This window comes from Mesoplodon bidens, assembly GCF_964165515.1.
Source record: "Mesoplodon bidens genome assembly, chromosome: 10".
In the NCBI taxonomy this organism is placed as follows: Eukaryota; Metazoa; Chordata; class Mammalia; order Artiodactyla; family Ziphiidae; genus Mesoplodon; species Mesoplodon bidens.
The window spans coordinates 24,002,307-24,015,413 of record NC_138172.1 but is presented as its reverse complement, the minus strand read 5'-3'; the positions used below and the strand labels follow the sequence as shown (position 1 = coordinate 24,015,413).

At 45.8% G+C, this 13,107-nt stretch overlaps 2 protein-coding genes across 4 annotated transcripts in view; one reads left to right on the top strand and one right to left on the bottom strand.

The window, feature by feature from the left end:
- Positions 1-10,424, top strand: part of SLC25A26 (solute carrier family 25 member 26) — a 143,167-nt gene extending 132,743 nt beyond the window's left edge. For 2 of the 3 annotated variants that reach the window (XM_081246541.1, XM_081246539.1), the window contains 3 exons: positions 4,655-4,719; positions 5,762-5,835; positions 10,034-10,424. In XM_081246541.1, the coding sequence (XP_081102667.1) occupies positions 4,655-4,719; positions 5,762-5,835; positions 10,034-10,151 (257 nt within the window). In that variant the 3' untranslated portion in view covers positions 10,152-10,424. The remainder of the gene's footprint in view (positions 1-4,654; positions 4,720-5,761; positions 5,836-10,033) is intronic. The other variant, XM_081246540.1, reaches the window with a different exon arrangement.
- Positions 10,425-11,288: 864 nt separating this feature from the next.
- The window catches only part of LRIG1 (leucine rich repeats and immunoglobulin like domains 1), a 121,187-nt gene continuing 119,368 nt past the window's right edge, over positions 11,289-13,107 (bottom strand). The window contains exon 19 of the mRNA XM_081246538.1: positions 11,289-13,016. Coding sequence (XP_081102664.1) covers positions 12,757-13,016 — 260 coding nt within the window. The 3' untranslated portion in view covers positions 11,289-12,756. The remainder of the gene's footprint in view (positions 13,017-13,107) is intronic.

Below are 13,107 nucleotides of genomic sequence, written 5' to 3'. Positions count from 1 at the left end.
TAAAGGTGAGTGAGAATTATGGTTGAAATAAATCGAAACGGAAATTTGCCAGAAAATTGTAAACTGCTGGTTTTGATGTGAAGCCAGTAAACTGACAGATACGCGGGCTTAGGATACCAACCTTAGTAGGAAATAATTCGTTTCCAATTTGTTTAATGGTCGTTGGATGGGTTTTTAGTTGTAGTGATTAGGAAAACAGAAAACATACATTTTATAATTAATAATTGGACCCATCTGACTTACAGAATTGATAATCCAAAATAAGACTCTTGCCTCTAATATGAAGCCAGCTCAGATTGCTTATGACGGGTAATCGTTTCCACATGATCAATCCATAGTCATTAGCTGTGTTAAATGGGTACGTGGTCTTGATTCATTTGCCAGTGGTCAGGAGTCTTTACTCCCCAGTCCCTAAGAAATGTGCATTTCTGTGGACTCCCTTCTGGGTCCTGGGCACAAAGTGAGCATTCTGGAAGTTGAGTCATCCTGGATAAGGAAGGCCAGTTCTTAGAGTTAACATACTATAAAACGTCTGAGTGTTGAAACAAATATATGTATTCTCTGGTCCCTTCCCTTAAGTAGCTAATTCAAAGATTCACTTGCAAATATGCATTGTTCCTATTAAGGACATGTGCGTTCATTACAATTGCTTTTTCTGAATAATGCTGTGTAATAGGCACTAAGTACTTAGTTTAGTCAGGGGGTGGGAGCCGGGGAGAAACTTGGTATCAGACCCCCACTGTTTGGCGGGATCCTGTGGGCCAGGCTCTTTCCATTCCGGTGGCCCCCCTGAGGATGAGGAGTGCAGCAAGCCACACTGCCTTCCAGGGACAGTGGGGAAGCTGGGATGCCGGGCAGGGAAGGGATTCACCCAGAGCTTCAGGATCCAGTGCTGGCTGACCTGTCTGAATCATAGAGCTGTCAAACCTCTGTTCTATCCCCAACTAAGGAATGAGACTTTGGGGCCTTATTGAGCACCAGTTTCCTTACCTGTAATGCAGAAGCAACCCTCCCTCCGTTAAGGGGTTGTTGCTGGGATAGGTGCGATAATGTGTGTTAGAACTGCGTTTACGGAGTTTATTTCAATAAAAACAACCAGCACCCAGGAAATGAAAAGCTGTCATCATCACAGTAATTCATATTCTTAATTGCATAGAAAAAAATAACATATTAATAAAGTTACTATACATAATCATCACCTCTAGTAGGGTGTAGATTTAAAAACTACTCCAAGACAATTATCTTATTTTTTCAGCTGAGGTTCTGATAGGAATTTGCCCAAGGTCTGCAGAAAATCCATTGTCAGTACATCTACCTGTATTTAACAAAAGATAAAGTAAAATAAATAGATTTCTTGTTTATATCCCTTTTGTTTTGAAATTTTAGTTGGTACAAATGTTGATCCTGAGGAACAGGGTTACTCTTTTAAAACCCTTCTGAAAGAGAAACGTAATTGGAAAATATTTCAGATTGTGAGAAAGCAACATTCTGTAAGAATTTGCTGCAAGACTGTGCACTGCACAGTATAGAGAAATGACTAATGACTAGTCATCTTGGGCAGCCCCTAAGATCTGACATGCTTACCGGCTGTACTTTCAGACGTTTTTGCCTTACATGGCCACAGAAGCAGTGATAAAACTTGCCCTATAAACCAGAAATCTGATTTCTCATCCCTGTGTGCTTTTCCAAGTTTAACCTGGTTAAATCATTGTAGACGAACCACTCTCTGGCCATCCTTGGCACTGTTTGGTGCCCATGCTTGCTTTGTAAACCACTTGGCACAAATATCCAAAAATGTCCCTTGAGATTGGAGGTGTTGATGGCTCGTCATGCTCAGAAATTCCCTTGGCTTCTGGTCAGGGGTTAGATTGGGGGTGGGGAAATGGACTTTGCCAACTTCCCTACTTCAAGTTAACTTCCAAACATAAAACCATCATTCAGTCTTAGTAATTATGACATCTGCTACTATAGGGATATCTGCTATTCTAATGTCCTTTGATTAGTTTCCTGTAATGAACACTTAACTGACATTCTCTAAGAGAGAAGGAGAGAGAGAGATCTCTCCTGCCATGGCTTGAAATTCTAGAATAGGGCGTGAGGATTGTTTGGGCAACAAATGACAGGGCTTGAAGCCGTCTTTAAAACACAAACGAAAACAGGTTTTTTGCCGTTGCTGTTGTTGAAGCCGTCCAAGTCTGGACGCTTGTTTGGAGCTGGTCGGTGGAGCTGCTTTTCCTGCTCCCGGCTCATCTGGGGGAGGGGAGGCCCTGGGCGGACAGTGCGTGGCAGTGCCGCCCACTACTCCTCCCACCACATTCACAGCTGCTGTTGGAGGCAACAGCTCCATAACTCTCGTAGGAAGCCGGCCCCTTTTTTGTCTGGAGAAGGCGAAGAACCTGCATTTCTTCCCTGAGGACACGTGAGATGTAGTTTCGCTGTAAAAGTCTAGTTTCCCCTGAATCTGGTTCTTGAAAGCAGTTAGCCTAACATTCAGTAAAAACCCAACTCGAGTGGAACCCATGGAAAATTGTTTCACATGTGATTTGAGCACTAAAGTAGCCTGCAGTCGCTGTACCAAATAATTATTTCCTGTCTCATGTTAGCATGTTCCTTGTATTTATTACCAGCGGTTTACATTTCCCTTAAGTAAAATGCAGAAAATAACTACATTTTAACTGAAAATACAGCTCCCCTGCCCCCTCCCCATCATGACCAGTTATTCTATTACGTGATCTTCACAAGTCCTTCTTACAGCCTCATAAAAAACACTGTGAGGTCTGTGAATTAAAGCAGTCTTTGATATTTGAAGACATTTAAATCAACTTATTAATAACTTGCATAAAATAAAGTTTCCATCGTGGTAATAAAAGTAGGACCTATTTTAGCATGTGCGTTTTTGTCTAACTTTTCTTCTTATTACTTTCATGAAACAGAAATCACTGGGAGAATATTGGCAGGCATCTACAGTAAAGAAATGGTGAACTTTTGCTAATGGCCCAAATAAGTTCGATTTACAGTATCCAAATTTAGTAGAAAACAAATACTTTTCAATGCAGGTGACGTGTGGGAGCCTGAGTGGTCAGACAGGGGACAGATGATGTCCTTGTCAATTTTTAGTTGGTTCAGGTCAGTTTGTAACGATTTTCAAGTAGGAAAATCGTGTATGCACTTCTGGATTTTAACAACTGGATACATTTGGATTTGTCTTATTCATATATCAAAGTCATCGTGTAGTGAAACAGCATTACTTTTGGAGCCAAGGTACACATGACTTCTGAGTCCCACCTCCTTTATGGCAGAGTAAGTGGTTAAAAAAAAAGTAAGAGTAGTATTTCAGGACTGGGTCCACAAAATTTTAAAATACTTGCAGTTTAGCAGGTCTCTGAATGTCAGACACCTTTTGAATTGGGAGGAAAGTGTTTCACGTATTCATAACTCAAAGGTGGCTGAAATAAAAGGGACTCCAGGATACATGTTTATGGTTTTTACTCGTTAGCCCTAAGATTAGTGTCATTCTGGGTACGTCTCTCAAGAAGTCAGCATCATAATAAATTACCAAATGGAGGAGGTTCAGTTTAATGATCTTATTTCAGCAACATATTTTAGAAAGATATTGGGCAGAGATCAAATGACCTCCTTGTCCACACACCGCAAAACTTAGAGGGAGAGGTGTGCTATTTCTGAAGCATCCTTCACACATGTGTTCTGTTCAGCTCTTAGAAAACTGCCGATTTCACCCTGGCTCACGGAAGCTGAATCTTTAGAAAGCCCTCTTGGGCTCATTATTTCTATCTCCTTTGGGCCTTTTGGGGTTTAAAATATATCTTTGTATCATATTAAATAAAATAATGGTACCATATACTGTGATTTCTGTTAAAAAAGTAGTCTTCCAGTTCCTCTGCCTGTAGCTATGGACCCGTTTAAAATATGTGGATTTAAAAAAAAGTCAGTTTGGCAGTCATGGCATTTAAATAAAGAGGACAGGAGAGAAAAATTAGGAAAGAAGCAGTCAGGAAGAATGCAGGCTTGAATGAAAACGGACTCTAACAATATATGGAAGCGAGTTTAGAAATCTTATTACTCTAACTGGCCTGTTGATCAGAAGCCTGCAAATACAGAAACATTTATACTCTTAACCATAAGAAGCCAGCCACTTATATGAAAAATCCCCACACTGATACCTGTGTCTTTTTGCCAGTTTTGCCTCAGAGCAGAAACCACAGCAGCATTTTGGAGTCAGATTAGAGAAGATGGGCCCATGGAAGGCATGGACCCCCGAGACTCATGGGGCACAGCATGCCTCTCCGAGTGGGGGTCTGACCATGACACACCCCCATGTACACACACAGGTTTGTCTGCTGCTTCGCAAAAGAGCAAGCTACATTGTGGGGCCTTGTTTTTTTACTTGCAGGTATAAAACATTATCCCGTCACCTCTTCTATATGCAGTCAGACATCACTACAAAGCAGGGGAGTGTGTGGGTAAAGATTTTGCATGTGTGCTTCCTATTCTTGAATCAATCAGGTGGATGTAACGACAAAGAAGTATTTCTGGCAGAGTTATGAGGAATTAATTACAAAATAAAAATGAGAAAATACCGTGTAATGCAGTAAACAGGACCTCACTTGTGTGTTGGGTATTTTTATATACACAGGTGGATTTGCAGCTGCAGTCACCACGCCTCTGGACGTGGCAAAAACCAGAATCATGTTGGCAAAGGTAAGTGGTAAAATAATGTAATGTAGACACAACAGATGCTTGTATCTGTTGGCACTTGGGGCTTACATGTATATAAAGTGAACAAAAGTGGCATAACGCCTATAGTTAGCAGCCTTTGCTGCCTGTTGAACCACTAACGAAACTGCCTTTGGAGAAAGCAATATCCACAGGAATCGCTGCGACTGATGTCTGGGTAGCCTTTTACCTTTTTGCAGTCATTTTCACCTGTATTATGTGAACAGGGAGGGCTGGTAGGGCCTCTGCCTGGTGATATGATTTTTCACAGAATCTCTGTTTTTATTGGTGACAGACCTGAGGCTCAGAGTGTTGGCCTGCTTCATGCCATGCAGCAAGTATGAGCCTCTGAACCTGTAAGAGTGAAGGCTTATTAAGCCTTCACCAGAAGAATTAGGACATTTTTCAGAATTGTTAAAAAAGGTCGTTAAGTAAAATTGTTTTTAAAAATGCTGGACCGAGACTTCAGGGAAAGGCATACATATACCTGGACCAAAACAATAAAAACTAAAAAGTCATACCCTTGTGGAAACGTGGAACAGATAAGGGCAGAATCGTAGTATGTAGCTTGATAGGGCAAAGCCTGTTTTAAATTGAACACAGCATTCTTGATTAAGTGTGTTCATTAGCCACTTAGATAAGTTTCATAATCATTACCATTCATACTGATTATTCCCCATCCTCAGATGAGTTAATACTGCTTTCAGTATCTTTCCTGTTCAATAGTAGTATGTGAATTATCTGGGTTAAGCTCTGCTCATAGGCTCATAGTGAGAGAAGGAACCTAGACAAGCTACTTCTGGTGGGAAATGGGCCAACTCAGTGCTTGCTTGTGGGCTCAAGTGTGAGGGCTTCTCGTCTAGTGAGATCCAGAGGTCCTGATTCCTGGGAGACCCCCCAGTCTATCTGGAACTGTGTCCTACAGGATGGTGGTAGGGAGCCGTGCATCTGAGGGTATCTAGAGCCCGCTGTAAGTTGGTTGGGGAGTTCCGTGAGGTGATGGCTTCTCTTTTGTCTTTCCACCCAGGCCGGCTCCAGCCCTGCAAGTGGGAACGTCCTCTCTGCCCTGCATGGTGTCTGGCGGACTCGGGGGCTGTCGGGGTAAGGCTGGGAAGGGAGGCCCCGCCGCCGTCGCCGTCCACCCTCCTTCTCCTTTAGCCCAGCATCGGGAGAACACCCACCCTTCCTTTTGCCTGCCCTGGTTGGGGTATCATTTACTTTTATCGTACAAAACGTTACGTCTGATGTTGCTTACGTGAGATGATATTGCACAGGCGGGTTGACGCAGTGTCGTAGTGTGTGATCCCCATCTCAGTGTTAGATGGCATCCACCTCTGTGGCCTCTGCCAGGTTCTGGATTGCAGCACTGAGAAAGCCGGCGTCCAGTTGTGTAAGGCAGGACGCAAGTGACGAGGAAAGCATTGTTAGAAGAAAGCATTTGTGGTTTGGGGCACTTTTAACTCTTAATAGTTCTCACTTTTTACATAGCGTAGTGTCTGACACCTCCCTTGCAGCTCACTGCTCTGCATCACCCGCAAAGGTCTCTTCAAAGTGCTATTTCAGCATTGCTTTTACAACTTGTAAACCTGTCTAAAGGTTGGGATTTGTAACAGGTAGATGAAATCACGATTCTCTCTGGAATCATCTACCAGGGATTTTGCTGAGAGAGCAAAGCAGCAGCCTCCTGGAGGGGAAGGTTGAAGGGAGCCCAGTGACAGGGCAGGTGTGAAACAGCATAGCCACGGCGGTGCCAGCTCCTCGTCCCGGTGCTGTGTCGATCATTTATTTGACTCTAGTTTTGTGTCCATTTGGCAGGTTTTATTGCAGCTCGTTGACAGTCTGGGGAACATGGGGCAGGTTGGTCAGGCTGCAGGCAAGGGTATTTTGCAGGAGTTAACAAGCCCCATCCTCTGTTCAAAACAGGTAATTACGTTGGATGGCTTCGATAAATGTGCCAGCTCTCAATGGCTGCTGCTTGCCTGAAGGACAGGGGATTTGGAGACAGGGGCTGGGTTTACCAGAAAGGAGTAACTGAGCCTTGGAGGGCAGGGTGGTAGCTTGTATGTCCTGAGTCAGTGATTTATGGCTAATAGATTATAAATAAGTAGGAATCTGGTTGCTCATAGCTGAGGCACTTTGATTTTGACACAGGATCCTCCTTGCACAGTGAAATGGTGTGAGGAAAAAAGAAAAAAGGAGCTCTGAAGTAGCAGGGAAAAGGTTCTTAGGGCTTCAAATAGTGACTGGGCCACACAGAGGTACTGCATGCAGCAGCTGTTTTAGGTCATAGAGTCAGACTGCTAAATTTCACTCTTACTTGTTTCGATAAAGTTCTTATTAGAGTCTGTGGCAACTATTGGTCACAGCTAGCCCTTGACTTTAGCCCTGTGGAGTCTGTGTGGAGCCGCAGCCTGTCCGCCTTTCTCAAAAGTGATACTCGGGGATGGCATAGTCGGCAGGACCGTGGCCCAAAAAACTTGTGGACAAGGGATTTCCTTGAGTAGATGATTGAAACTAAACCTTCCCTGTCCCAGTGTTGGTGTTACTGGGTGTTATCTAACCAGGCAGTGCCAGAATTACAGGCAGAGGAAGGGTGTCATCAACATGCTGAGGGCCTATTCCTGTCCCCGCTGTCAGCCCTGAAAAGGTAACCTGGATTTTTGCCGATCTTCCAGAAGCTTCTAAAGTCTTGGGCTCTCATTAGTATGCCCAGTGTGGTCCTTAGCAGAGTATTTCAGGCAGCTAATGACAGTGTTCATTAGCTTCTTGTTAATGTGATAAAAGACAACAAGTAATTGGACCAGAGAACTGTAACGAGAAGCAAACAAACAAAACCTCCCGCGAACGTGCGCAGCTCTTCCGAGCAGTGGTCCTAGGCTTCCCCAGCCGCCTTCTCTGTCCGTTTTCTGTGCAGAGCCCCTGTGGGTTCCTGGTGGCCCGGAAACACCCCTGCCGGGTTTAACAGAGGATTCAAGCTGCCTCCCCACCTGCAACAGGCTGGTGCTGAGCTCTCGGCGTAAATTAAAGTGGTGACACTTGGGTCTCTCCGTGTTGGTTCACACGGAGAGGGACCACGTTCTGGCACCGATTTGGAAGATGTGCCCTCAGGCAACCTGGTTTCCCTGAAATAAAAATACCGCACGCTCACCGAGCCCAACAGCCTGAAAGCAGGTGGGAAGCCTGTTTATCCAGCGTTGCTCCTTCCTCCCTTTCTTTGGCTCATCACCTGGCCTTTTTTTTCTCTCCTGTGCCCTTTATGTCCTCACCGCTGCTGCCCCGTGTCCCTCCAAGTGGTGCCCGGCCCTCTGCTGAGCGCCTGTCGTTTGTCATCTCGTCCTCGATGCAGCCCTGCTCTGTTCCAGTCTTCGCGTCTGCATTTGGTTGGGGCCCTCACTGTACAAATTACTCTAACGATGTTAACAGACAGTTGTCATCTAGTGAAGCCATCAACTGCTTCCATCTGCTCCTCGCGTGGAACGGCTGAGCTCATTAGCAGCGGGGAGAGGAAGGAGACACTGGCTGTAGAAACAAGGCAGGGAGGGAGAGTTCTGTGGCCAGCGTGGTTTCCACAGCTCAGCCCCCGCTGACCCCCACTTCCAGCACTTCTCTTTGTAGGATGGGGGCAGGGAGATGAATCTCTTTTCCGGGCCAGAAGGACACAGTGGCCTCAAAGCAGTAATTTAGGGGCCACCTCATGCAAAAACAATTTGCACCTCATGCAAAAACAATTTGCATCAGCTGGGCTGAACGACTTTTTTCCTTCCAAGTGTATTTTTGGTCTTCTATAGAATTTTCACGTAGACAAGAGAAGGAGGTTCTCATTTCGTGTAGTATTTTACTTGACGATTTAAATCCTCAGTTAGCTAACTAAACTGTGGGCCCGCTAGAACCACTCTTGAGTCCGTTTTCCTCAGAAGTGCTGAGGGCTACACACCGGGCGGTCAGGCTGGCCTCTCCCGGCCATCACACAGAAAGGAGGCGGCCAGGCGGCTGTGAACTAGGCCACGGGGGTTCCTTCCTGTCCCTTTTTTGCCATGCCTCCCTTTAGCTGAGCATGGAGGTTCCCCAGACTTTCAAGGCTACACAGGCTACTGCTGGCATAACCTCCACATTTTCAGCTTTCGTCCCTGGATCCGACCCTAAGTCTTTTTAGTGGTCAATCCACTAGTTCTGATTTTGTAATTTTGTTCTCTGCTTACGCAAGTAATACTCTTGGTAAAAAAGGTTCAATTGCTACAGAAACACAGGCAAGGGAAGTCTCCTATACCCCTTGCTCCCCAGAGAAAGTTGAGGATGCATCTCGGCTGTGTTTGTCCAACATGCAGTCACATTATACATACAGCTTTGGGACTTGACTTCTTTTAGAACCTATTTTGTATACGTTCCGTGTTGGTCCCTATGGACGGCCTTATTCAGCGGCACAGCTGTAGCAGCATCTCTGTAACCAGGGAGCAGATTCTTTGCAGTTTTTCTCTTATCAGCACCACCACAATGACCATCTTTGAACAAATACCTGTGCATCGCTCTGGGAGGGTTTTAAAGAATGACCACCCACTTTAGGTCCCCAGTAACATTGTTCTTTTACTTTGCATTTCTTTGTTTCTTCCAAAGTTGCAACTTTGATGGTAACTGGCTCTCTGTAGTGCTTGGGGACGGAACCTGTAATGAGGTGCTGCTCCCCTCCCAGCTGGAACCCACTCGCCTTTCTTAGAGGGGAAACGGGGAACCCGTGGAGATTCGACTCCCTGCGCCGCATCACCTTTGTGGCTCCCTAAGGACAAAATGGGACGGAGTGAGTCCCTGGGAGGAGCGGCAGACTCGTTGGGAAATCTTCCCCAACAGCCAGGGCCCGCCTCAGGCTTCCGGGGAGAGGGTGGGGGGTTGGTGCCCTCCAGCCTTCCCTGGGATTCAGCCCTTTGACTTCTCTATAAAAGAAAGTCGATTTCATCATCTCTTGAAAGCAAAAATGGTGTGACAGTCTTAACAGAACTGTCGTGGGGACAGAGTTACCGTGTCTTGACTAATTGCTGGACTTAACTGTGGGTGCTCGCAAGTAAGCTGTTTGTGTTCAGCCGCCTTAGCCAACAAGCAGCTGGGCTCCAGCTTCAACAAGTCTACTTGGGAATGTAATTTAGTGCCATTCTGAAAGGAAAGACAGACACATTCTAAGTGCTGTGTGGGGTTTAATGAGCGTGGTGTGTTGAGTGGAGCAAGCTGTGGGTGTTGGAATTTAACCTTTTTTACACACAGAAAATTAAAAAATCTTTCCTCCTCCCTTCTCCCCCCCGCCGCCCCCCAGATTATTTGCAGGTGTCTTCCCTCGAATGGCAGCCATCAGTCTGGGAGGTTTCATCTTTCTTGGTGCTTATGACCAGACTCGCAGCTTTCTGTTGGAACTTGGCAGAGAGAGTCCATGAATCACAGATGGCCCCTGCTTTCAAGAAAGGGTCCTGCTGTGAGAACTGTTTCCCCTCCGGTGAGCAGCTGTTTGGCCATCTAAACAACAAAACGGGGCGCTCAAGTCCAGTTCTGCTCAGATTACGACATGGAGAACGCATCTTCCGTGCTGCAGGCTGGCCAGGATGACGTCATCGGCCTGGTTCCCAGAGTTCAGAGAGAAAATGATGTCCACAGCGGTACTTTGAACAATTTTCTCAGAGCCTCTTAATAAACAAGTGTGGCAACGCTGAGTCCAGGCCCTTTCAGAGCCTTCGTTTGATCTGTATCTGATCTTTCATTTCCTGCCACCTGACAGTGGAATCAGCCAAAGGCAGAGATGGTTATGATTTTAAAAGAATGGCTAGAGTAAGTAAAGGAAGGAGACTCGGGAAGAAAGCTGGGGGTGTGGGAGGCTTTTCTCCCCTGGGTTAACTCCGGCTGCATCGGTTTACAGCCTGGTGTAAAAAGAACGAACTACATACAGGTGCTCAGCCAGTATCCTTGCTGGGTAACCAGGCTGCTGGTCTTAATTACCCTCCCATTTCACCTATAAAAACAATTGTATTCTTTTCCAGAGAAGTGTCCAGCGGCCCATGTGGTGTGTGAGAGAGAAACCAGTCGCAGCCCAATGACTAGGTGGGCCCAGCGGGCTTCGCGGCAGGAGGGCCGTCACTGACCGGGCTCCTCTCCACTTCAGACCCAAAGCAAAGGGCCGGGGCCGACTTTGGAAACGGGGTGGGTTCATCATTCCTAACTAATCACTAAGGTTTGTTGCTTGGAGTTTTAAGCTCAACATTAGAAATCAAAGAGATGAAGTGGGAAGGTCACCATTTTGGAGCTCGACTAATAAGCTCCAGGTGTCAGAAAAATTCAGAAAGCAATCTCAGGAATCTCGTGGTGTCATGTTTTCCCTGGAGCAATGGGTATATATATATACCATTCTGCTTTGACTAAAAATGTTTTTCCCTTTTCGGGGGTGGGGGTGTGTGGAGGGGGGAGGTACTTACCTCAGGCAGGATGACTCCCTTATAAAGGCAATCTCTGGAATTAATTAAACAGGATGCAGCAATGCTGGTTAATGGAGGTAGAAAAATAACCCCGCCACACACTTAACATTTTATAAATGAACCTTTATTAAAGACACTTCAATGCCATTTGTTAGACACTTCAATATTTTACATGTTGCTTTTCAATGTACAATGTACCAAAATTTCTATAAATAAATAACTTTGTACATAAAAGTAAGTAATACTTCCTCTTTCACATTGCCTCTCAGAAGCAGCAAATTCACATATTTTGTGGAAGTGAGAATCAGGTAACTGTTGAGAACAAAATTCTAACTGTGCTTACCTTGTGGAACAGTGATGACATCTGACAGTGAAATTTAACGTAGGTAAGTAACCATTCTGTCAGTACCTCCCTTCAGCTTTTTGGCCAAAGGAACTCTGCTTTCTGAGATTTTTAAGGACCTTGTTTCAATGTAATTTTTCCTGAAATACACATTGGCACTCACAAGATGGTTAGCAACAGGTCTCAAAAAAGTGCAAATATACCCAGAACCCAGGTCAAGGGCTAATCACTTAGAGTCCAAGCCCGGGTCCATCTGTGCGAGGGAAGGAAATGGACAGGCCTGCTCTGCACTGTCAGTAAAGACTTGCTAGCCCTGAAAAGGAGGGACTCGGTTTTTCCTCCCCCAAGGCCGATGTAATACTAATTATATCGGCAGAACTAAAACATGGCTATTGAAAAATCCACAGGTACCAACACCAGCAGCCTCCATCTATCTTATTAAAAAGCCTCAAGTGACCATCAAAGGATACTGACAAGACCACATTCGCCTTTCACAGAAGGAAGAAGAAAGGCAGTGCTTAATTGTTTGAACCAATTGCTTGTGGTGGATTAACAACCTCTCTTCCATTCCACTTGTTTGTTAGAGAAGGAACTTAAACCTACGAGAAGTCCATCACTGCAGAGGAACATGACATCTGCCCCTCTGGGCTCTACGGGGAGGTCGCTGCAAGGCCATCCACACGAGCAATACTGACATGAAGGTACTTCCAATGCCAACAGAGTCTCTGACGGTAAAGCACACGAGGGGGGGGTCTGCCCTCGCAAGTGCAATACCAAGCCAAGGACCTTCACTTCCCTCCCTCCCACCAAAAACTCCTGTGAACAAATGTGGTTTGTAGCTCCTAGGAGCTCCATCCATGCATTAAGGCACCAGAACTATCCCCCCCCTCCAAAATTAAACAGCAACCTGGTATGAAAAATAATATTGTCAAAATTGTACAATTTTCTGTTAACCATGCACTAAAGATTAAAATAGCCTCTGTAAAAGATATATATAATATATATGCCATCTCTGCAAACTCTTATGTACAAGGGTATCAAATACTTTTCTGCCTTTTGTACACAATAGCCTCTTGCATTTCTGTGCTTCAGCTGCAAGTCCTTCAAACTGCTGACGCTCCACACGGAGGTGAAAACTATGTACAAATCAGTGATGCTTGAAGCCGCCAGGCTCCCTCACCCACCTCTCCTTCCTGTAGACATGGACGCCACAAGAGCCGAGGTAGACAAAGCCTAGCTTTTGGGTGCAAACAGCAGCGGCGCGCTCCGTCTCCCGGGCGGCTGTCCTGTTGCCGGTGTGGACTCAGAACTGGAGTCACAGGCTTGGGGGAGGTGTCCATTGGAAAGAAGCAAGTGCTGGCCTTCGCTGGGCACATCAGGAAAGCCCGAGGCAGCTTCTGTGAGCTCAGGCTTGCCCGGAGTTAACGCACATGAAGGCTGCAGGTCTAAGGGGTCCAGCTCACACAACCGTGCTATCGTCCAAGAGGAGGCCCCTAGAAGGAAGAGGCCACGCCACGTCAGCCCCCCTCTGGCCCAGCCGAGTCCGCGCTCCCCGCCCCCTGCCTCGGAAGACAGTGCCACGTT